Genomic DNA, 22,313 nt, shown 5'->3' on the forward strand with positions numbered 1-22,313 from the left:
TAACACGCTGCCACACATACCTTTTAGTTTGGCCTTAAGAAAATACTGCCCTGGCACCGATCACCTCCCAGTTAGACTGAGATGATATTAAAGTGGATACCTCGGTGGATCGGGATGAGAAGTCACGAGGAGTTCCGCCTACCGCATCCCCCCCGCCGAAGACCTTGCATGTCGTTTACTCACCCGAATCACGCGCAGCATCGGCATCTGTATGTAGATCCATCCAGATCTGCTCTCACCAGTGCCAGCGAGGTTAAAGACTCACTTTTCTATTTTTGTCTGACGGACTTACATTCACAACATACAGATTTATTGTCACATGTCAGAGGTGTTAGTTAAGAGAAGTGGTAGTGTCTCTTTCGTGGAAGAGAGAGTGGAGTATTTTGAGACAGCTTCTGGAGTCACCTGTGACGGTAAAATGGTGCAGAAGAAGTCACCCTCCAGCCGGATTTATACATATTTTGGGCTTGTTGTTTCCAACATTGTGGGTTGGCTTTTAACTCTAAAAAAGGTTAACAACAGCTATTAGGGAGTGAGTATTACTCATGTTGGCAGTGGCTCTTCACAGAGGAAAATGCTGAATTGTAATGCCTGTATTCCCTCATAAGAAGAAAGAAAGCAGTCAATCTTACTTGCTAGTGATCTCTTCAACAATTCAGATGTGGTTTGTAGTGGTGTGAGAGCAAGACCGTACAAGTGAGAAGAAATGAGTTTCATGGCTTGAGCCTGCACCTATTTCAATCTTGAGTACAGGAATGAACTGTAATTGGTGGGTAAAATATGTCTGGATGTTTCAACTGTTGCTTTGTTTTTGGGGTTTGTGTTTCACAGATTAAAGAAAAGGAAACTCTCCGTGAATGGTTCATAGTTGTAGTCTGAGTATTAATATAATATCTGATGCTGCTCATGTGGGGATTCTTGAATCTTTAATGTTGAATTCCTGAATCGTTGGGTCTCTCTCTTAATTAAAGAGTTTGGTCTAGACCTGCTCTTTATGGAAAGAGTCTTAAGATAACGCTGTTATGAATTGGCGCTCTATGAATAAAGCTTGATTGATTGATAATTGCTACGACATCACTTTAATAATAACCGAATATATATGTATAGATTTTCATACACATATCCCTCATTGAATATGTGTTTTTACGTTTAACATTGGCGTACAGACAGCGTGACAGTTGTTGGAACTGCATTTTTACATTTTGTAATGGTCACCAGGTCAGCAGTTTACCACGGCTTCCAGTCTTTGTGCTGAGCTAGGATAAAAACATGTTGGACCTATATATGTGTGATGAGAATCTTCTCACCTACCTCAGCTTCAGAAAGGAGAACTTTTCCCAAAGCGTTTGACTGCTCCTTAAAGCAATGTTTAAGTTAAGGAAGTTTGGTTTATGAGTTAGTTGATGAAAGCCACGATTTCACAGTGACTTTTTTTCTGTGCATCCATGGCTCAAATCCCATCTCCTCCTTCAACACTATGTCTTCACATTAGCATGTTGTTCAGTATCGAACATGGCATCTTGGGGAGGGATCAGCTAATTATCCTGGCGGGCCTCTCTCTAGAACATGTCTTTGTTGTGCTAATGTGCTCTCTGTGATAGCATCTCCATCCATAACCTTCTCCATGTGCACAGACAACCTGGAGGGGGGTGAGGTGGTGTATGTAGGGCGCTGGGAGTCGGGTAGTGGGGGTCGGGGAGGGGGGTCGGGGGGGGTGTTGTTGTAGCATGTCCTGCAGCTGTGCCTACGATGACAAGCCTGTCCTCAACCTGTCCTCCGCCAGACTAAACACAACACACGACTTTACCTGCAGGGCCTCTTGCCTGCCTTCCCATCTGCAGTTCCACTTGTCTGGTGACTTTGTGAGGATGCGGTGCTGTTATGGGATCTCAGCAGTATCTCTCTGAATTGCAAGCTGTAGTTAAAGCAGGGATGACTCTCTGTTGATGTGTGATTGGTAGGTTGGCTGCTCGCCGATGTGCACTGGCTTGACTGAATGCGCTGAACCAGGTTTTTGTGCCCATAGCAGGTCTGAGGGAGTCATGCTTGATCTTTTTGGGCCACATGGAAACTAGGTCACTGTGCTGCGCTCTCAGTTATGTGTGTGTGTGTGTGTGTGTGTGTGTGTGTGTGTGTGTGTGTAGAATGAAATGGTAAAATAGGGCTTTTACATAAGGATGGGATGGGTTCCACGGATATGCAGTATTGCTCTTGTGGAGCTCAAACTGCAGCACAACCCCCCACCATCCCCAACCCCCTCCCTACAATTCCACACTGGGAGAGAGTGGGATAGAAAGAAATAGAGAGAAAGAGAGAGAGAGAGAGAGAGAGAGAGAGAGAGAGAGAAAGATGAAATTCTCATCCTTGGTTCAGATCCCTAAGAACGCTTGGGAAGGCAGGATCTTATTATCACAGCAAATTTGCAATGTGCAGAGTGGAGGAGATTAGATGCGTCTTGCCTTTGAAGTGTATTTTCCAACCATTGTGCGATGGCAAATTCCATCAAGTGTTGGAGGGAGCTGTGATAAGAGGCATGGGTTATGAATGCTGCGGCATTAAAAGCTGTCATTTGAGCAATAAGATGAAACACTCACAAACTCCTGCTAAATGAAAAATATTTCCCCTCATTTCAGCACTGTCATTCATAAGTATGCTGTGAAAAAAGCCACAGATACTAAAATAACAAGGTGCATTGGATAGCTCAGATAAATATGTGAAATATGGCTTATACTTTATTTAAATTAGATGTTATAGGTATTAAAAATGGGGCCTCCCATTTATTTTTCCCTTCTTTCCATATTTGTTTTCCCAGCTGGCATCATTTAATTCAGCTCTCAATCAAATGAAGCTTGCTTCGATTGTTTAAGCCATTTCTCTTTATGCAAAGTCTCGTCTATAGAAATTAATAAAACAATTTCATTAACACAAGGAGAGAAAGTTGCGGGATGTTTTTCAGAGAACCGGGTTAAATATGGCCTTAGAACGGCTCGGATTTCCAGTGCAGACTCAAGGTGCTGCTGGACTTTGATCAGGCCGTCTCTGTGTGTCCTCCTCAGCTCTTTGACCTTCATTTTGAGTGCTATGACTTCTCAGGGGTTGGGTGTCAGGATGGGGTGAGCAGGAACGTGCCCCCCCCACTGGTTGTTCGTGGACTGGAGAGCTGCAGGATTGGAGGACATCCCAGGGGATCCAGCTGAAGAGTGACATCCCCGGCCTGGCCTCAGATCCTGTTGCAGCTTCAGACCAAACACAAACAGTGCAGAGTTGCTGGAGGTGTCCCAACACGCTGGGACACATACTGCTTCTACAGTTGGTCTACTCTGTCTTATTCCTCTCTGACATCAAAGCACACCATGGTCTAGCTGTGCAATGCCAAAAATGCTGAATAAATCATTCATCAAATGGTAATCAACCACATTTCCATTTTTTCCTTGAAATGTTCATTCTGTCTTTGGTTCTAAGGCTTTATGGGTCGTGAGGTTTGTAGCTGTGTCTAATAGCTAGTAGCTATAAGTGTTTGGGTTAGCTAATCTGCTGAGTTCCTGGCCAAGTATAGGCTTACTTGAGAGCATCTTTGTTTTCTGATTCAGATTCTTACTCCTGATCTCATCCGTTTCCGTTCATCTAACGGTGATCTACTGCAGTAATGCTCAGAGTGTGTCCCCTGGGCCAAGTGGCGGTGCTCAGAGACATTTCGTGCGGTCACTGAACATGACACGAAATGGATGCATTATATTTTAATCATCTGTGTCGATACATTCACTTTCAACGGCCTGCATCATAAAGTATCAGTCGGCTGCTGCCTCAAACTGCACCCCTCAACGCGCCTGTCAGGTTAGCAGTGACAGCTTATAGGAAGTGACTGGTTGCATGGCAACTAGTGGCACCTTGTGAGCGTTGCAGGAATTATATTCTGTCATCGGTGCTAGCGCTTTTAGCTAAAGTTAGCGATGGAGGACTATTGTGACCAGAATCGGATGTTTACGTTTATGTAATCATCACTGTAACTTCTCACTGAGGAGATGATGATGATACAATCATCTCTCTCTGTCTCTCTGTCTTTCTCTCTGCTGCTCGGCTAACTATCTGGCATCTTCATGCCTCAATCATATGCCTCAATCATACGCCGACTCTCTAAACTGGCACCCAGTCATCAAAACTTTGTGAATCCCTGATCTACTGTATATATCCCATTAAAATCCTAACCACTTGAGTGGCATCTGTTTTGACAGAGATCTCTTCAAACCTAAGCTTCTTATCATGTCCGCCCACCAAAAGTAAGCCCTTCAGCTAGCCCAACAACTGTACAAAGATAGCAGACATTGCTTGTTTCTTTGCAATACGTAATCAAATAATTGATACTTTAATGTAGGAGAGGTAGGCAAACAGTTAACACATTGACTAGCAGCCATCATTATAGCCTGAGCAGATGATGTATTATTACATTGCTGGCTATGGCATAAAGTCACAAGACACATACAAATGCCCTCATGCTTCCACTGGAATCTATTAATAGTACACTATCAATTTATTTATTATTATTAACAAAACAGCAGCGTAGAATACATGTGTATACTCTGCTTATAACACGAAATTAACTAGATACAGTCCCATATAAACGGGCTCTTCAATCAATAGATCGAATTAACAACTTCCACCACTGTTGAAGTGAGAGATTTAATTCATTCAAGACACACACACACACACCCCGAACACTTCTGAGTTCTGCGAAGTTAAATTGAGAGCCTTGTGGGACTCTCACACGTCAGACTTTGTGTTTTGGATCTGTCAATGTCACCTCCATGCAGTTCTTGTCCTCCCTGAGCCAGCATCTAGCAGCCATCAGCAGCATCTTAAGGCTTCTGCGCTGAGCCTGCTAGTCATTTCTAGATTCACAATTAACAAAGTAGAGAAAATATTCTTTGTTGCTTTCAATTCCACAACATCCAACTTATAGTTAGGCTCTTTCTGCAGATGTTAGCATTGTCTACCTTACTGTAAGGAAAGGGCCAATCGCCTGCTGTGAAAATGTCGGCTACATTAGCTATAAGTTCATGTTTTTATTTCTTATATTTCTGTAGCTTATTGAGGATTTGTAGAAAAGTCAATTTCACTGTTGATTGCCGAAAGGCCCTGAAGAGCCCCGCTGCCCCTTTGTGCCGGCTGCATTCACAAAGTAATTCCATTTGGTAGCAAAATGGTAGTGGGACCCTGTAGAGGATCTGATCAACTTTGAACCACAACAAGAAGACAATATTGGGGTTTTTTTGATCATGAAAAGTGCATGTTTTTAAATGGGTTGTTGAGTGTGTTGTATATATGCTGTCAAAAAAAGGTTTTAGCAAACTTCCAAAGGCTAGAAACAGCAGACCTTTGTCCCTGCCGGCTGCTGAGAAAGTAAACTGCAAATACTGCACAGAACATGGCATTGCATTCTTCCTTTGCCCCCCTTGTAGCTGCAATGAACAAATACTGATGGAATGTCTGAAGAGATGCTGTTGGCGACTATAAAACTTGAGCGCAACATTTGAAAAGGTATGGAAAAACAACAGAAGAGCGAGCAGGGCCAAACAATCCTTACTTCCAGATGATATGTTTCCTTCGTTATCTGGTCACTTTAAAACTCTCTATTGTATGTGTTTGGGTGGCATTCGGCACTGGCCTTCATCGAAGTAAGAGGAGACTGTGAGTGATGGTCTTCCTTGTGTGGCAGGGCTTGAAGACTCAGACTCAAGGCTGTCTGTAACACAGTGATTGGTTCCTTCTTCAGATACTCTCTCTGAGAGGCTCCCTGCATACTGCTGGTGAAATATTAAGTTGTTTTTTTCCACTGTGGATGTTTAGATGACAGTCTCTATGTGGAGGATTGACAAATAACACCTCTATGGAGACCCTCCCCCTTCACGTCTGATCCACCATGACTTCTCTTACCCTTCTCCTTTTGCTCCTTCTGTCTCCAGATTGTTTTTGTCTGACCCCTTCAACTTTATCTCATAGAATAGATGTTAGAATGATGATTTGTGTTTCCTCAGTCCTGTGGTGTAAATACTGTGTCTGCATCATTAAAGGCCTCATGAACTGTTTTATATATGAAGGCTTAATGTCTCCACACTGACAGCTAACTGATTCGTCCCAGGTGCTTCCATCTCTGCTTCCATATGTGTGCGTATGGAAGCATGGCTCTATCCTTCTGTCTTCTTGTTGAAGTGGAACTATTGCAGCGCCGTATGCATGTTCACAAGGGCCCCCACAGAATAATTCATTTGATGCTTTGATAAGCGATAATGGACCCAGTAAGGTATAATTCATATGCCCCTCTCTCTTTAGAGAGGGAGTGTACGGCTTCCACAGTGTCCCACTGCCTCCCTGAGTACCCCTTCCTTCATGACTCTCTCGTCTGGTTGAAGAGGGACCATTTATTATTTAAATCCCTCCATAATTCATCCACTCCCCACCAATACACCATCCATTGCTCATCCCTGATCTAGTGCAAATTAGCATGAGCTCTGTATCTGTACGTCTGAAAACAGAACAGAGAAAGTAAGCAAGCAGAAAGAGATAGCAGCAGCTCAGTCGAACTGAGATGTGTGTGTATTTCTGCGGTCCTCCTGTGATGTGATGCTGTGTGACATATTGAGTCTAATTTGTAGCCTAAAGAACCAAACAGCTGTGGCCTATTTTGTTTAGCTGTTGTTCGGGTGATGTCACCATTTCTGCCTCGTAAGGCTGCCTCGCTCTCGGCGCTCGGTGTGAGGATGTCAGAAGCATTTCACTAAGCTGCTGATGAGGAAGGCAGGGGTTGTGTAGCCTTTAAATTAATCTGATAAGTCAACCGAGGCTGTTATGTGCAATTTTTAAGACATCTATTTACCAGTGTTAAATATTCACACATCCCTTGTCGCTATACTTGACATGACTTTTTTTTTTAATACAATAAATACAATAAATAATGGTTTGACAGACATAGCCTGATGATGTTTTAGTTGTGGGGATAGCACGACATTGTCTTACTTGGGGGAGAATTGTATTATTATTGCCAATGGTATTTTAAAGGGTTGGTCCTCCCAGATTTCAAAAAGCACATATTGTCTCACTTACCAGTGCTATCAAGCCATGCAGATAGGTCCCATGCTCATGGGTAATGAGAATGAAAACTATTAAAAGTGTGTTCTGTGGATTATCCAGAGTAGGTGGGACTGTGTTTATGGAAAAAGATGGTGGTGTTTAATTTTTTAAATATCATTTATCCATGTGGTGTGGAGACAGGTACCTCAAAACTGGGATACTATGGTACCAGAATCTACGCATTTGGGTGAACCATATTGTTAGTTGTGACTGAGAAACAGTGTGACACAGTACAGTGCCACCGACCAGACAACGGTTTGTTTGCAACCATCTTACAGTACTGCAAGCGGGTTCAGCACGCATAGCTGCTCCTTCCTGCAGGACAGGCCTCAGCATGTTCGGCTGAGTGTCCCGGCTTGGCGCATAGACATAACATTAGCAGTGAAGAAGGCCAGAGCCTCACTCCTTTTAAATATGACATTCCATCTCTTTTGATTATGTGTATTGATAAGGGTTTTGTTTCCTGTTTCCACAGATGCAATCAATGAAAGTAATCTAGGTAAGTGGAATACTCTGAGTTTTGATCTTATGAAGTGTTGCTTGATGAAGGCTATTGGTCAAGATAACAACTAAATTGTTAATAGATTGATATACTGTGTGATGTTTTCTACCACCAGCAGTATTAATGCTGCTGTTACTGCTTCTACTAGTGGAAGGAAGTTTCTTTCATCCTTTTGCGTTTTCTTTTGTAAACGACTGAACTGGTCTTATTTTCTATTCTTAGTCAGGAACCATTCTAAATCCATGCATGGTAATGGCTCCCAATGCAGATAATAATAATGTTTGTCAAAGAAAGTTACCCAGAATACGTATTTCATACTCTGTTCTACCCTTTGACATTGTTATCTGCCCAGTAACACATTTACCAGACTGTGCTCCTTCTCCTTCGTTAGCTTGCCTGGTCTCGGTGACACTTTGTGACATTAACTTGGTTCAGACTGCTGACTCACCCTCCTGCTCCATGGAGGTTTCGTGCTTGTTGGCAGGCTCTTTTATTTATGACAGTCAATGCAGATGTCTGTGTTTTGTTACTCTTGATTTCCGTCATTACTGAAGACTGAATACAAACCGATGATTCTATAATATATTTTCACATTGCGCATGTTTTGGAATGTGATGTTTTAGCATCACGGTTTGCTTTACTGTTGCTAAAAGAGTTAACCCAATATAGTGGGTCAGGTTTAGAAAGTAACTTCTCAGTCTCTGTATGGTCACAGCGCTGTACCCAGACAGGTAGGTATGCGCCTGTGCTGATTATAATGTATGATTAACACAGCGATACAGGCTGTGGGCTACAGCATGGAGGCTTGTCACATTCCTGTGTTCCACCTACTGCAGGGAGGAATGTTCCAGCCTCAGTGCTGTTTCCTAATAATGCTCAGTGTTTGCTTTAATCCTCTTCAAGTGTAAGATGAGTGGGGTTTACTGCATTAGAAAATGTCTCACCGTGTCAGGTATGTAGTGAACTTATAGTGATGGTATAGTATGGGTGTTATGGTTGCTCTATAGTGCAGACTTAAAGGGGATATGTGAGTTTTTGTTAGCAAATTTCTATTCTGATATTCTCAATTGGCCATCGCTGTAATAACATATTGCTCGGTAAGGCTTTTACATTTGCTGTTTGCTGTTTGCACCCCCTGAGTATATTGAACTGAATGAGGCTACGATTGTTCATGAGCTCAACTTTTCCTTTGTAAGTAAGTTCGTAAGTTAGTTTGTGTATTTCTTCTTACAGAAGTTCCATAGTCTTGCTTTGTTTGATTAAAAAAACACTCTAATCTAATCAGACTAATCGATAAGGAAAGTAAATGAGAGCTGCAACCAAAGAATTGAATGAAATGTTAAATGTCGTATGCTTAAATCACCTGCAGACGAAGAAAACAAAACATCTTAGCATATTTAATAAGAGCTGGTCAGAAAATAAATATGCTATTGTGCTTATTACTTAAAGTAGCAGCAACTAGGTCAAATATTCTTGAGTCTTGCATGTTAAAAACAGCAAGGTGGAATTCAAATCTTAACATTTTGAAATGATTTGCAGCACAATTTCCCATCATATCAGGACCCGCACAGGATGGCACTCCTTTTACCTCAGACTATGCACATCAACCTTGCAGGCCCTCCTAAAGTATCCAGTCTTTGTCTCAATACTGAAACCAGTGTGACTGGCCCTCTCCAAGTGTCCCTGCCTCCCTGATTAGAGGTCTCCTCAGTGCATAATGACAGAATTGTGTTCCTGTCAGTTCCTGCTGCTCAGAGTGGGCTAATAGTCATGTTAGCCCACGCAGCATGTCATTAGCTCTCCACCCGTAGCCCAATGAGGGCCAAGTCTGTCATTCCGAAGCTAAATCACAGGGCAGGCAGGCCAGAGATCACAGTCACACCGGTGCTCTGAAGCTCCACTGTTTCCGCCCATCCTTCCTTGCCGCACTTAATATGCACCCGCTTACACATACTGTATTAACACGGAAGAAAATACGGCAACGTGGGCTGGCGGGGGCAAATGGAAGTCAAAGAGAGGCACTTTGATCGACTGCTGATACAGAGATCATTCCATCAAAATCGTAATTTGGGACACGCTGCTCATTTCTGACTGTGATTGGATGATTCATGGTTATCACTGGGATGATTAGCAGGCTTGCGTAGCATCTATCAGAGCTTGGGCTAATCTGCTTTGATTATTAGCCTCTAAGCCTTCCTTCCACGCTGGGCTTGTCAAGTACAGAGTGATGAGAAATTACATTCTCCTCGTATTTATAATCTATCTGTGCTTACTTGTCAAACTGATAATTGCGTCATCCATGTGGATCACCCCTCAGTAATGTGTTTGTTGTGTTTCTCCAGCCTCACACACGCAAACATTCCTTCACACTTGCGCATTAATCAATTATTGTAGTGTAAATACTTACTTTGACGTTCTGTAGTCTATAGTCCCGCTTTAAATCCTAAATCAGAAGCATGTAAACCTAATTTAAGACAATCACAGTAATTATACATGCTCCATGTCTCCAATTCCCCAAACTATGAGATGAAGTTGACAGATAATCAGTCTGGACAAAGTGACAACAGCTACAAGTGTAAATCTCCATCTCCATCCGGGTTAGATTAGTTTCTGGTGTTCACCTTCTCAGCCTGGGGGGATGCTAGACTGGCCTTGCTCGTTCTAGCTTTCCTACCTCGTTGTGTTCCACCCAATGTCGGTAGCCGTGCAAACCATTAAATCTGGAAAAACGTCTGTTAGTGATTTCAATACGTATGTCGAAGTTGAAAGTACAAAACTCTTAAAGATCTTGACATCTTGCGGAATACAACAACTACAGGACAGACTTTTGGCGTGTAAATCAGCAGCCTGTATCAAGCATCTGCTACATGCGTGCATGCCATATCGGAATCATTTTACCCTGTTTCTTTGCACAATAAAAACTTCTGCACATTTTACAGCTTATTGGTCACAGTGGGCTTTTAATACCAACCACAACTTGCCCTGCAGCTAAGACTTCATGGGAAATAAGCTGAGCACGATATATTTAACAAATTTTTTTCCAGCCTGTGGCTCCGTAAGTAGATAAGAAGTGGATCCGTTTTTGATCCACGTGAGCCAGATCTTAGCAAAGCTGTGGGTCGATCCTTGAGTCAGGGGGACGAGCTGATAATTATGAGCGAGCGTGACCGTGTTATACAATACATGCGTATCTTTACTCAGCGCCATGACCTTCTCCGTTGAGATTTGCGTCTGCCCAACTTTGCCCTTTAGTGGGGCGTGTTGTGTAAGTGAAGGGGCACAACATGAATAACATTGGTATTTGTGCAGCAGCCTGTGCTGAGTGGAGAGCTAACTGGAGCAGGAGAATGGCGCTGTTCGGCGAGGTTCACGGCTGTTATTCCTACAGGCCATGAGCGTGAAAGGAGCTAATGCCATCTGACAGTTCTGGAGCAAGAAGAGGAGGGTTGGACAGAAAAGGAGGAGAGACAGAAGAGAGCAGGGGGGGGGGGGTGTTAAGAGATAGAGTGGGATGGCGAGGGGTGGGGGTGGGGGTGGGAGTACACGGGGGGGGTAGCTGGATGAGAGAGAAATAGGGGATGAGCTAGATATGGACAAAGCAGGGATGAGGGATATGGGAGGGGAAGGGCTAAAGAGGCAATACTGTAGGGACTTCTATTGTTACCCGCTGTAGAAAATGGCTTCTGAGTGCCATCGCTTTTATCAGGGTGACATAGTAAAAGTCCAAATATTCCAACATTTTCTCATAGTATGAAGATGAGGTCCGGACCTCAAAGCAGGAGCTGAAGGTTTGGCAATGTTTTAGTCTTAGATATTCTATCAGGTACCTGTCAGAGCACAGCGCATCCAGACTCCAGACCTGTGTGTTCGCACTGTGGGGCAGGCTCACTCATGGCTGCCATTTTGAAAATCTGCCTTTTGAGGGGATTCCAGAAATATCCCTAAAAGCATCACACGCACATTTCTGTCCAATGTTCCTCCGCGATCTGGGAGACTGGCCGGCTATGTTAATATATAAGAACGTTTCCCATTTGTGTTTTTTTTTTTTTTTTTTTTTCAGAGTCATAAAATGAGTTGCACTACCTTAATGCTGACAGACAGATAAAAGATAGGAAAAGGAGGAGTGGCAGTGAAGAGATAGATGGCACACAGATGGAGGGAAGAGGGAGTGGGAAGTGAGGTGGGATCTCACTATAATTTGACAGGCTCCAGTCCCGCTCGGGCTCCGGCAGCAGTTCTCTTGAAGGAGGCTGAGCAGACGCCCTGCTGCCAACCTAACCTGTCATTACCGGCATGGCAGAGAGACGCAGAGATGCTGCATCTCGCCGCCTCATCCTCCTTCTTAAAACGCACCTTCAGAGATTCATGTCCGATTGTGGCTTCGTGGCACGGTGGGAGAAAAGTGTCCTCGGATCGGTTGACTTTATTACACATCAATACACGGAGAGCACGCAAATGTGATCATTTATAAGCCTGTGGAACAGTTCTTGCACTATGCATGCAAGAAGTTAGGTGTTGGGTGGGGTCTCTTGGGTGCTGGGAAGCCACCTCTAAAACCTGATTGTAGTGCTTTCTGTTTGGACTTGCCTTCATGTGTTTGATCCGTGTAAGGAGTTTTATCCACCTTTTGAACAATTATATACTGCTAGTCTTACAAATATTTGGCACGCAGCTAGACCCCCTCTTACAAAACATAGTCACAGAGAGCTGTGGACATCCTTTTCTGTCTCCAAAATGGTCATATAATGTTTTGGAACAAAAATATATTTTTGCTTTTGAGAGCTGGAGCAAAATGCGTAGTTTGATCCGCAACAGTCAGCCACGACTGTAATAGAAACCACGTCGGGTAACAGAAACCAAACAACATCAAAGTTGGTGTTGGTTGTTTGGCAGCAGATAAGACGATTAGGAGCCTGAGCCCCCTCAGCACCCTCCATCGTTAAAGCTGCTGGCCCACATCTATAGATTATAATGGCTGCTCTGCCGCCTCTCAGGTCGCACGATGCTCCACTTTGATCAGCCTGTTGGTATTCATGAGTGAACATGTCAGCTCATGCTGCTGACTTATCTGGCTCTTTGTCTGCCGACAGAAGGCTCACAGGGGCTCCACGTTTGTGTGATAGCGCCCTCTGGTGGGGAAAGGTGTTCCTGCTGAAGTCCTCTAACACCCACCACCACCACCACCACCGCCGCCGTTTGATCATTCGATGGTGCTGCTTTCAAACAGGAAAGGTGGAATGACGGTTCTCAGTGATTGCCCTCTGCACGTGTCTGCTTTCTCCCACTGGAGTTGGAGTTTAGCTATTGGCATTAAGCTGGTATCAAACCCTTCATGTAGTTATTTGCATAGTTTTTCTAGCTTCAACTGGTCGCTCAGTTTTAGGGCATTTTCTTTGTTCGCAAAGCTCGATTGGATTTTGTCCTTAGAGGAACCGTTGGGTGGGATAGTGTGCTGCTGCTGCAGTTCCTAAACAGTGAGGTCAGTACTGAGAGAAGTTTGAAACCTGTAAAACTGTAAGGCAATAGAACCCCCTCTTCTCCTCAGTATTGTGACAAAGGCATGGTTTAACCTTTGACCTTCCCTTATGCTGACTTGGCCCACTGTTCTCACTGCCTCACCGTCTGACTCAGCTTAGGTCAGCTCCAGGAAAGTTCATTTCTTTCTTTCTGTTATTTTAAAATATAGAATGTAATACAAACTAAAATGTTATTAGCACTGAAACAGTCATGTCACTACTGGTGTTTCAGGCACAAGTTTTTCTTCTATCATATTAAATAAAATTGTCCGCTGGGTCTTATGTTGACTATTCAGCCTAAATAAGCAGTTTGAAGCCCTCAGCTTTTGTTTTTTGGACAAAGCAATCGGTCAAATAGAATAACTCATGCATTCATGATGGTATATCCATTTAAAGTAATATCAACCTAACATAAATCAATTTCAACAGCGTTTTTGCAGTAGAATGTCTCGTTTTGAACTTTTTACGTTATCTTTTGTATATAATTTGTTGCACCATTTATTTATGGTATTGATCAAGCAATCAATCAATCAATCAATCAATCAATCAATCAAGGTTTATTTATATAGCCCTTTACAACAGCCCAAAGGGTGACCAAAGTGCTTCACATGGCTCATCCACGTTTCTACAACGTAATGTGAATATCCGAATATTCTTACTAGATTACCTTCAGTGAGCCAACTGTGAAACATGTTTCATTTCCTTGACTGAAAACAGGGCAACCAACAGCAAAGCGCAAAGGTCAGAGGTCAAAGGATGGTGGTACCAAAATGCCTTGTTTAGAGACATGCCAAGAACTGTGACAAGACCTAGGCAGAGAAAACTGAAAAGAGTGGGGAAATGTTATTTTTTTATCAAGGCAGACAATAAATGAGAGACTGTGAGGTGGAGGAGAGTTGGAGACATGTTCAGCCTGAAGATATTTCAATCTACTTTGCGTAAATGTCTGGGTATTGTTGTTTCATGACGTATTTTTATTCCTCCTCTGGATAGTTGGCCAAAAATATACCCTGATGTCTGATATCATGAAATGTCATCAAGTTTTTAATTCAAGGGCCGCTACTTTTCGCTTACATTCAACAATCGTCCAGAGGAAAATCCATTGTGGGACAGCCACGAGTGCGACAAGCAAACAAGATGTATGTTTTTCAGTAAGGGGTGAAAAGAATTCTGGGAGATCAGTCACCGGCAACACAGGGTGCTCTGGCAAAACAATGCAGGGTCATCTGGCAAAAAAGTTGACCCTTAACTTTTCGAGAGCAGCCAAACACCAGTGCTTCGCTTCTTGGCCCCATGACAGGTTAATTTGGCCCCGTCCAGCAAAGCTTTACTCTGCTTGGACTGTATATAGTAGTAGGCATCAGGATAGGGCCTTACTCTAGCTAGTACATGTTAAATTGACTATTTAAAAAGAGAAGGTGGTCATCGTCGACTTAAGGTTTCTACTGCAAAATGAGTTTCATCTTGGATGTAGCTTGTGACAATACAGAAAATCAGAATCAGAATTACTTTAATAATCCTCAGGGGGAAATTGCTTTTTGTTACACACAGCTCCAAAAGAACAAGAATAAGAATACACTTCAAACACAAGTAAAATATAAATATATAAAAGTATGAATAAAAAAAAAAGATGTATTAAAAATTATTACAAATTATTACACAGAGGTAAATTACAAACACTCTGCTTTAACACATAGATGCACCAAAGTCTTTTATTTATCAAAGTGAAACAATTGGAAGCACAAAACACAAGATGGTGGCCAGGTCACCTCCGTTTTATATGCCCTTTGGAAGTTCAGGCAGAGAACGGCTGCATCGATCTGCTGGTCATCAGAGCCCCAAAAAAGCAAATGCATCCTGGGAATGTAACATGGATCATTGTCGATCTAATCTGCTGGAGTGGACGCGAAATGCCGAGCTCAGCTCCCTCACACCAGCGATCACCTCAAACAAACAGAGCCACTAGTCTCTGAGGTGGCTACAAAGAGTCATCAAGAGTTAAAGATACCAACCAAAACATCAGTTGGAAAGTAGGACACTAGGACTGATAGTAGGCAGCGAACGCACTAATTCTCAGGACAAGACATAAACATGACTGCTCAGGTCATCAAGCGGTTGTCTTGGGACCATCTGAAACAAATCGATACTTTTGTCCTCTCATCACACGTCATGGTCATAGTTTGGGCAGGAGTTGTGACCAATTTGATCTTTTTAGTTTCCTTCATTTGAAGGACTTAGACAGATAGATGGATGGATGGATGGATAGATAGATAAAAAATACTTTATTGATCCCTGGGGGGAAATTCTGGTGTTACAACAACAAAATATCCTTAAAGAGGGATAATCAGTGACTATTTTAAGGAAGACAATGGCAAACCTGATCAACTACCCTGGAAGAAAAACTGACCTGAGCACTATGGAAAGTGGTATTTTAATATAACACTGGAAATGAACTGTACTCCCTGACTTTGTTAGAGAATCCCTTGATACCTACGGTTTTTTCTCTGCTGTTAATAATCTGAACATCAACTTGCTTCACTCTCACTTAAGTATTGCCTTTTCCTTACTGACAAAGAAAATGTTGTGTTAATAGGGTTTTCACTGAATACCTTTTGTAACACACAAAGCACGAGTGTTTTGTCTCTCTATTTAGAGTGTGGGTACAAAATAAAATTGTAAGGGACTCATATTCTACAAAATAAAAGAACAGCGTTCCTCAGAACACCATGCACATCGTGCGGCCTCATTTATCAGTCGCAGATATTCAAATGTTTTGGCCGAGAAGTGAACTTTTTTTCTCTGAGTCTTCCTCCTGTTTGGTGTTCTAAAAGACTTGTCATTGAGTGCAACTCTTCTACAAGGGGACATTCTTGAGGGTGGCCTCGCTGGCCTTCGAGCAGGGCGAGGCAGCTGATTTCAGGTTTTCGCCTTCAGGGTGACTCCTCGAAGCTCTGGGAGAAAGAAGAGGTGGATGCCTCTCTGGCTCTGTGTGTAGACTGTATTTAGTAAAGACAGCAGGACGTACAGTAAGCCATTCTCTGAAGAGGGGGAGTGAAGGTCTGGAAGTGCTTTGGAAGAACTTATGATCCTTCTTTTAACAAGAAATGCTGATTGCTCTTCTTTGATACTCCGGAAATAAATGAATGCTGCGGCTTGCTTTGGGCAATCAGAATGTATGTATGCATATTTGGAGGAGAACAAGAGCAGTGGGGCCTATTCCTGTTTTTCTTGAAGCTCTTTGTGTGAAGAGTGGAGAGGTTTGGCCAGTGTGCAGATGGGGGAGGGGAGCTCAAACAAAAGAAATGCCCTTTGTTACTCTAATGTTTGGAGAAATGCCGAAAATAAGCTACAAAACAGCTCATTCGAGCTGACATTGAATCAAATTACCATTTTAGCTAAGAACTTGTTCAGAAGGGCTTTGCTGTGTGTGTGTCAGGAGCAGGAAACACAAACAGTGTGTGTGAAGAATGCTCAGGCTGCCTGAGGCTTATTTTAAGATGCATTAAACATGCTTTTAGAAGTTTTTTTTTTGAAGTCTTTTAATGTCTTAGTCAAATGACCAACTGTTCTGTGGAGTCAGTCAGTTTGAAATGGTTTTAAATGATTAGATAACACTTGTGTTTGCGCCAGTTGTCTGTAATTCATGTGACACCTGTATTAGTAGTTACGAAGCAAAGGGTACCAATTAGAGATTTCTGAGGTTGAAGTCAGTCTCCAGAATGTCAATAATCCATTACTGCTATATCAGTACCCTATCTTTTTTTTAAACACAAGTTAAACCAGCATTTTTGATAAGTCCCCAAAATGTGGCAATTAGATAACTACAAATAAGTATAAGAAGAGGGATAATTCACAGTTCACAGCAAAAAGGATCTTCACAAGGGTGTCTGGTGGGCAAACGCTCTCTGAATTACCTCAAACATATATTGTGCGTCTCCATATTGGTATTTCTGCAATTTCTTATTTGCCAATGCCAAATGAACCTGTAATGAGCTAAAATCACATGATAACATATGGCACTTAGGGTTGATATCATTTGAAATTTGTCCATATTAGTACCAAATTAGAACCTGATACCAAAACCATAGCATGTCAGTTGTTTTCTAAACACAAGTAGGCATAAAGATAAGTCTAAAGTCTTTCCCCCTTTATTAGATAGAGACAGAGGAGAAATGATGGGGGATGAGAGGGATGAAATACTACAAAGGTTCTTGGCAGGATTCCAACAAGGGACGTTAATGTTTGATAAGTCAGTGTCGTACCAGGGTGCCCCTAAATTTCAAAGCATCATTTTAAATCAGAAACTGTCTGATCAAAGATTAAAAGCCAAGACCTGACCAGACATACTTCACAAAGCCCTGGCTTTAGTGCTAGTACATCCGTTTGGACTCTGTGCTGATGCAGTTTATGTCTGTTTATGTTTGAAATAATGGGGTTTATAAAGTTTTATTAGTCAAAATTGCATAGACGGCTCAACGCTTACAGCTGGAGCAGCTTTTTAAAGTTAGTTTCATGTTGATCATCGTGAGTAACGTTCCAAATGTATCAATCTTTCCAAAAGTCATAATGTGGTGAGGGATTTTAAAACAGCATTCAATGCACACTTTCACTTACAAAGAATCCGTGGTGAAGAAATTTGGGTGACTGGCTGTAAATGTCACTCAACATCAACTAATAAACGAGGGAGGGCATTAGTTCTGTACCGGCTTCAGCTGATTTCAAGGTTAAAGACAGCATGGCTGATTACGCTGTTCATCTCCGCCGCACAGGAAGAAAGGTGCTGAGGTCAAGGGGTGACATATGACCACCCTCCTTCCCTCCTGTACGGCCCAGGTTTGATTTCCTATTAGTATCGACAAGCGCGGTTATGTCTGGAAAATATGTCATCGAAGCCAGCTTCTGAATCTGTCGGTATGGAGCAAACATTCTGGTTAGGAATTTAAAAGTATCTGATTCTTTGCATTGAATAAATTGTCTAAACAAATGAAACTGAAACCTGCTGGGTTTCCTGTCTCAGAATAAGCTCTCAGTTAACCAGGAACATAATGGTGAACAAAATGCTGGTTGAAAAATAATGACAGTTTCTGCCGTACAAGGTTGGTCAGAATGAAGAAGGCCTGCCTGTATAAAGTAGATTTAAATGGGTTCACACTCCCATATTTCCATCCCTTAACCCTCAGTGACTATAAAGAATATTAATGCCCAAATCTGCATGTTGTCATGTATCCAGTTCCAGCACCTTGGCCTGGTCCTTCCTATAAGCCCAGCATTTGACACAGTGACATATGGTAACAGACTCTTATGGTATTAGTGTAAAGTAAACTGGGACTGCCTTTGATCACACCAACAGGTTACACGTGTACTCACATTTCTACCTGCTTAACCAACCTGCAAGGCGTGACAGTTCTGCTGCTGCTTCTGTGAATCCTCAGCAGCCCGGCGAAACATCTCAGTTTTCTCTCTGTGTGTGGATGAATTCACATTAGCTATCTCTCTGTAATACATTTGAATGTGAAAAGCTTCTTAGATGTGACTTAGTGTGGCCGGGTCATTAGCATTCACATAGGGGGAGGGCGGTGGGGGGTGTTGCTGCTGCGAGAGTAAACAAGTAGTATTGGTGGGGTGGAGCTGTGGAGAGGGTGGGCTAGCAGACAGGCTTGTCCACCGTAGTGTGAAGTGGAGATCAGGTAGAGCAGAGGCCGCTGGGTGGACGGAGCATCGGGTCGGCCAGTAGAGTTACGGTGTGGCACGCTGGTGGAACACTGGATGCTTCTCACTATGGTCCCTTAGCCAGGCCACTGGAGGGGATGAAGGAAGAGAACCCACTGGATGGTAAGATATCTTTGTGACTCTTGCACGGTTACGGCCGGTTGCCACAGCACTGAGATGTGTGCTGAATCATGTCAGAACATTAGAAATTCAGCTTTCTTACGAGGCCGATTCTAACTGGACGGCCATTCAAGTTAACGGTTCAAATCCCTCTTTTTGTTGATAAGGGCCGTCTTATGTCTTGTGTGGTTTTTTTCTCAGTACTATTGGCATTAGGTTGCCTGGGTTTCAGCACAATACTAAAACATTCTGTTGATAGCTTTTAGGGCAATATAAATGAAACAAAAAAAAAAGAAGAGGCCAAATTCATTAAATGTTAAAAATAATGTACATGCTGTTAAAATACATACAGTCTTAATTATGTACTGTCCCTCCTGCTCTTCGTCTCATTGGCCCTCAGCTGCTTCGGCTTTCCACTGTGACAGTTTGTAACCAAATGAGCTGTGAAACTTTAGCTGTAGCCTCCTTTGCCGTCGCACTAAGTGCTTCAGTTAGTTAATGTCTGTGTGTTTTGTCAGCTTGAATCTGTGTTTATGCTTGGACATGCACTTTGGTCCTCCTCAGAAGTGCCAGAGGCATGGCTGAGGAAAGGGGAGGCTAATTTGGGTGAGGGCTGGGAGGAGGGGGGGGGGGGGGGGGGGGGAGCAGTATTGTTGAATGGCAGCGAAAATAGGACTATCAGTTCCACTCAGATAACCCCTAGCTGTCATTGGACCTCAAGCCAAGCCGTGACCCCGGGGCTTGAACTCTGCGGTCATGTGACCAGGCAGTAAAGTGACCAGTGGTGTTTCTTGGCTGTGGCTGTGGTCAGAGAGGGGCAGGCTGTTGAGGAAAGAGGTTGCTGGGAGAGAGAGAGAGAGAGAAAGACAAGAGAGTCATGAGGCGACCAGGCCCGGTGGCTTTTCTTTAGCCCAGTCCGTGCATGAATGGGGTCCAGGCAGACTGGGAGAAGCATGAAATGGATACATGGGAAGGTAAGAGAGGCCGACGGAAGAGGATGCTGCTTTCTTTTAATGGGCCGTACTTAAGCTCACTGTAATTATGTGCAAAGAGGAGAGCAGAGCTGTGTGTGTGATTAAGCGGAGAAAATATTTTAACTGCATTCTGGTGACATCAAATTTCCCTCTGTACCTTTTTGTTAAATCGAGGAGGCTATTTTAGATTCTTTTTTACTGTCTTGTATGTGAACGCTGCTTCGTACCTAACCAGCTTCTGCTGTAGGATATTTGGGAAACAGCTCATTATATTATTTCCTTGAAATTACAATGAATGACTATCAGTAAAATATAGGTTAAAAAAAAAAAAAAAGCTCAGTTAGTCCCAGATACATGCTGCTTCTCAAGATCCTCCACTTTAATGCTACATTGTTTTGGGTTTGTGCCACATTAAGATGTGGTTAGCCTGTCGTGCTGATGTGCTGTAGTGATTCTCAGGCCGGGCTCGTGAGCAGAACTCCTCACAGCGCCACCGACGCCTTTAAGCGCTATGTTTATGTGTGTTATGAGGCGCGTTGCTGCGGTGGTGAACTGGTCAGCGTGCTTTCACATGTATTGACGTTCTGAATGTGGCTGTGGGTTTGTACACGGTCAGCAGTGTTTGTCTGATGGAGGATCTCTCCGCTAGCCATTACTTTTATTTTGTTCATTTAACTCCTTGTTTTTGATTCTTTCTGGGGTTTTTTTTTTTCCTTGCTATCATGCTGTTTTGAATCATGGTGTACTTTCTCTCAAAGACCCCCTTTTTCTGTTGACTGTTAAGTGGGTGATCTTTCCTTGAACTGTGATGTGTGTTCCCCAAGCTGCTTTTAGCTCGTCCTTCTTTTGTCGCTTCATTTGGCTGTTTACATGAATCATTTTAAGTGCTAAAATAAAATAACCCTTTGGCAGATTTCACTCTACGTCCCACCCAGAGCAGCTACCCGCCCAACCACTCCCCCCCCCACCCCCCCACCCCACCCCCTGCTTGTATTGCAGGAATTTGGAATGTGATCCTTTCTCACTTTTAAGATTTAGTCCACATGGCAAAGCAAAGTGACTCGCCAAGATATCACTGACCACTCATCGCTGCTGTGCGTCCGTTGATAAGTGCTTATCTGTTTGTGTTTATTGATCATACAGTTCGCTCCAATCATTTTGGGACAACTGACTGATTCTCAGCACAAAATCGGCACTCGGGGAGTTTTAAGACTACGAATGAATTTGTGATGGTATGTCCTTCACTCGCTATTTTCCCTCAAGGACTTGAGTGTAGCATGTGGCGGAACCATTTTACTGTATTCGACCCTTCCCCCCCTCATGTTAATCCCCCAGCCAGCAGCCATGTTGGTTGTGCTCCAGCTGAGGGAGGGATAACTCTTCTCTTCTACGGCTATGACTCGTTACATCACCTGCCCCCCCCCACCCCACCCCACCCCCCCCCAGTAGGAAGCCCTTCTGTTTGGATACGGTTCAGTATTTTGGAAATAATGCATTAATTCAGAGGAAAAAGCGGAAACAAAGCACAAGCAGTAAACAGAGAGAAAGAGGAAGGGTAAGAGGTTGTTTATGTGGATGTAGATGCAGGGGGCAGAAGCTGTGTGAAGATCAATAGTAACAGTGGGGGAGGTCAGGGACTCCTGTGACTCTGTAATGCTGGCCTATAAATAGCAAATGACAGAGGCTGCTCATTCTAACCTCACATGCTCCTTTTTCCTAATTTCACTGAAACATATCTATCAGCCCGGCCACGGTCTTGTCAAACAAAGTCCATCATGTTGCAGATCTTTGTCTTTGAAGGGTGTGTTATTTCAACTGCCCTGCACCCTTCCCCCCGAGCACATACACACACCCGCACAGGATTGAACCTATCCTTTGCATTGCAAATGTAGTTTTTACTTATTTATATGTAAGGAGATGTCTACTTAACAGGAAATTATTAGCTGAGGCAAAACAGTATCCACATTTTTTTAATGGTGGACATTGTACTGTATTTTGGTCTTTCCTGCGTGGGAAATATCAGTGGGAGTTTATCCTGCTGCCTCTGTGGTCTCTGGGAAGTCCCCCTCCCCTTATTAAAGGGGAGACATTCACTAGCAGCACTTTTCCATGACTGAGCATCACAAAGCCTGGGCTGTAAAACTCACCACATGGTTCATATCAGCATGTGCTGACCTGATATTAGAAAAGAGCTCAGGCCAAAATCAGTTTCTGCTGTCTTTTTCTGCCGAGGTTTCATCCTTTCATCATTTTCTACTGTTGCTTTTTTTTTTTATTTCTTTTTTTCTATTACTGCTTATCTAGCCCCCGCCTCTGTTGCTGCTGTAACCCTATGGGGGATCAATAAAGTAAAGTAAGGTAAAGTAC

At 43.1% G+C, this 22,313-nt stretch overlaps 1 protein-coding gene across 1 annotated transcript in view; it reads left to right on the plus strand.

The window, feature by feature from the left end:
* nr6a1a (nuclear receptor subfamily 6, group A, member 1a) overlaps window positions 1–22,313 on the plus strand; it is a 74,846-nt gene that overhangs the window by 35,685 nt on the left and 16,848 nt on the right. The window contains exon 3 of the mRNA XM_070834401.1: window positions 7,601–7,624. Coding sequence (XP_070690502.1) covers window positions 7,601–7,624 — 24 coding nt within the window. The remainder of the gene's footprint in view (window positions 1–7,600; window positions 7,625–22,313) is intronic.

Source organism: Pempheris klunzingeri, chromosome 7 (genome assembly GCF_042242105.1).
Source record: "Pempheris klunzingeri isolate RE-2024b chromosome 7, fPemKlu1.hap1, whole genome shotgun sequence".
In the NCBI taxonomy this organism is placed as follows: Eukaryota; Metazoa; Chordata; class Actinopteri; order Acropomatiformes; family Pempheridae; genus Pempheris; species Pempheris klunzingeri.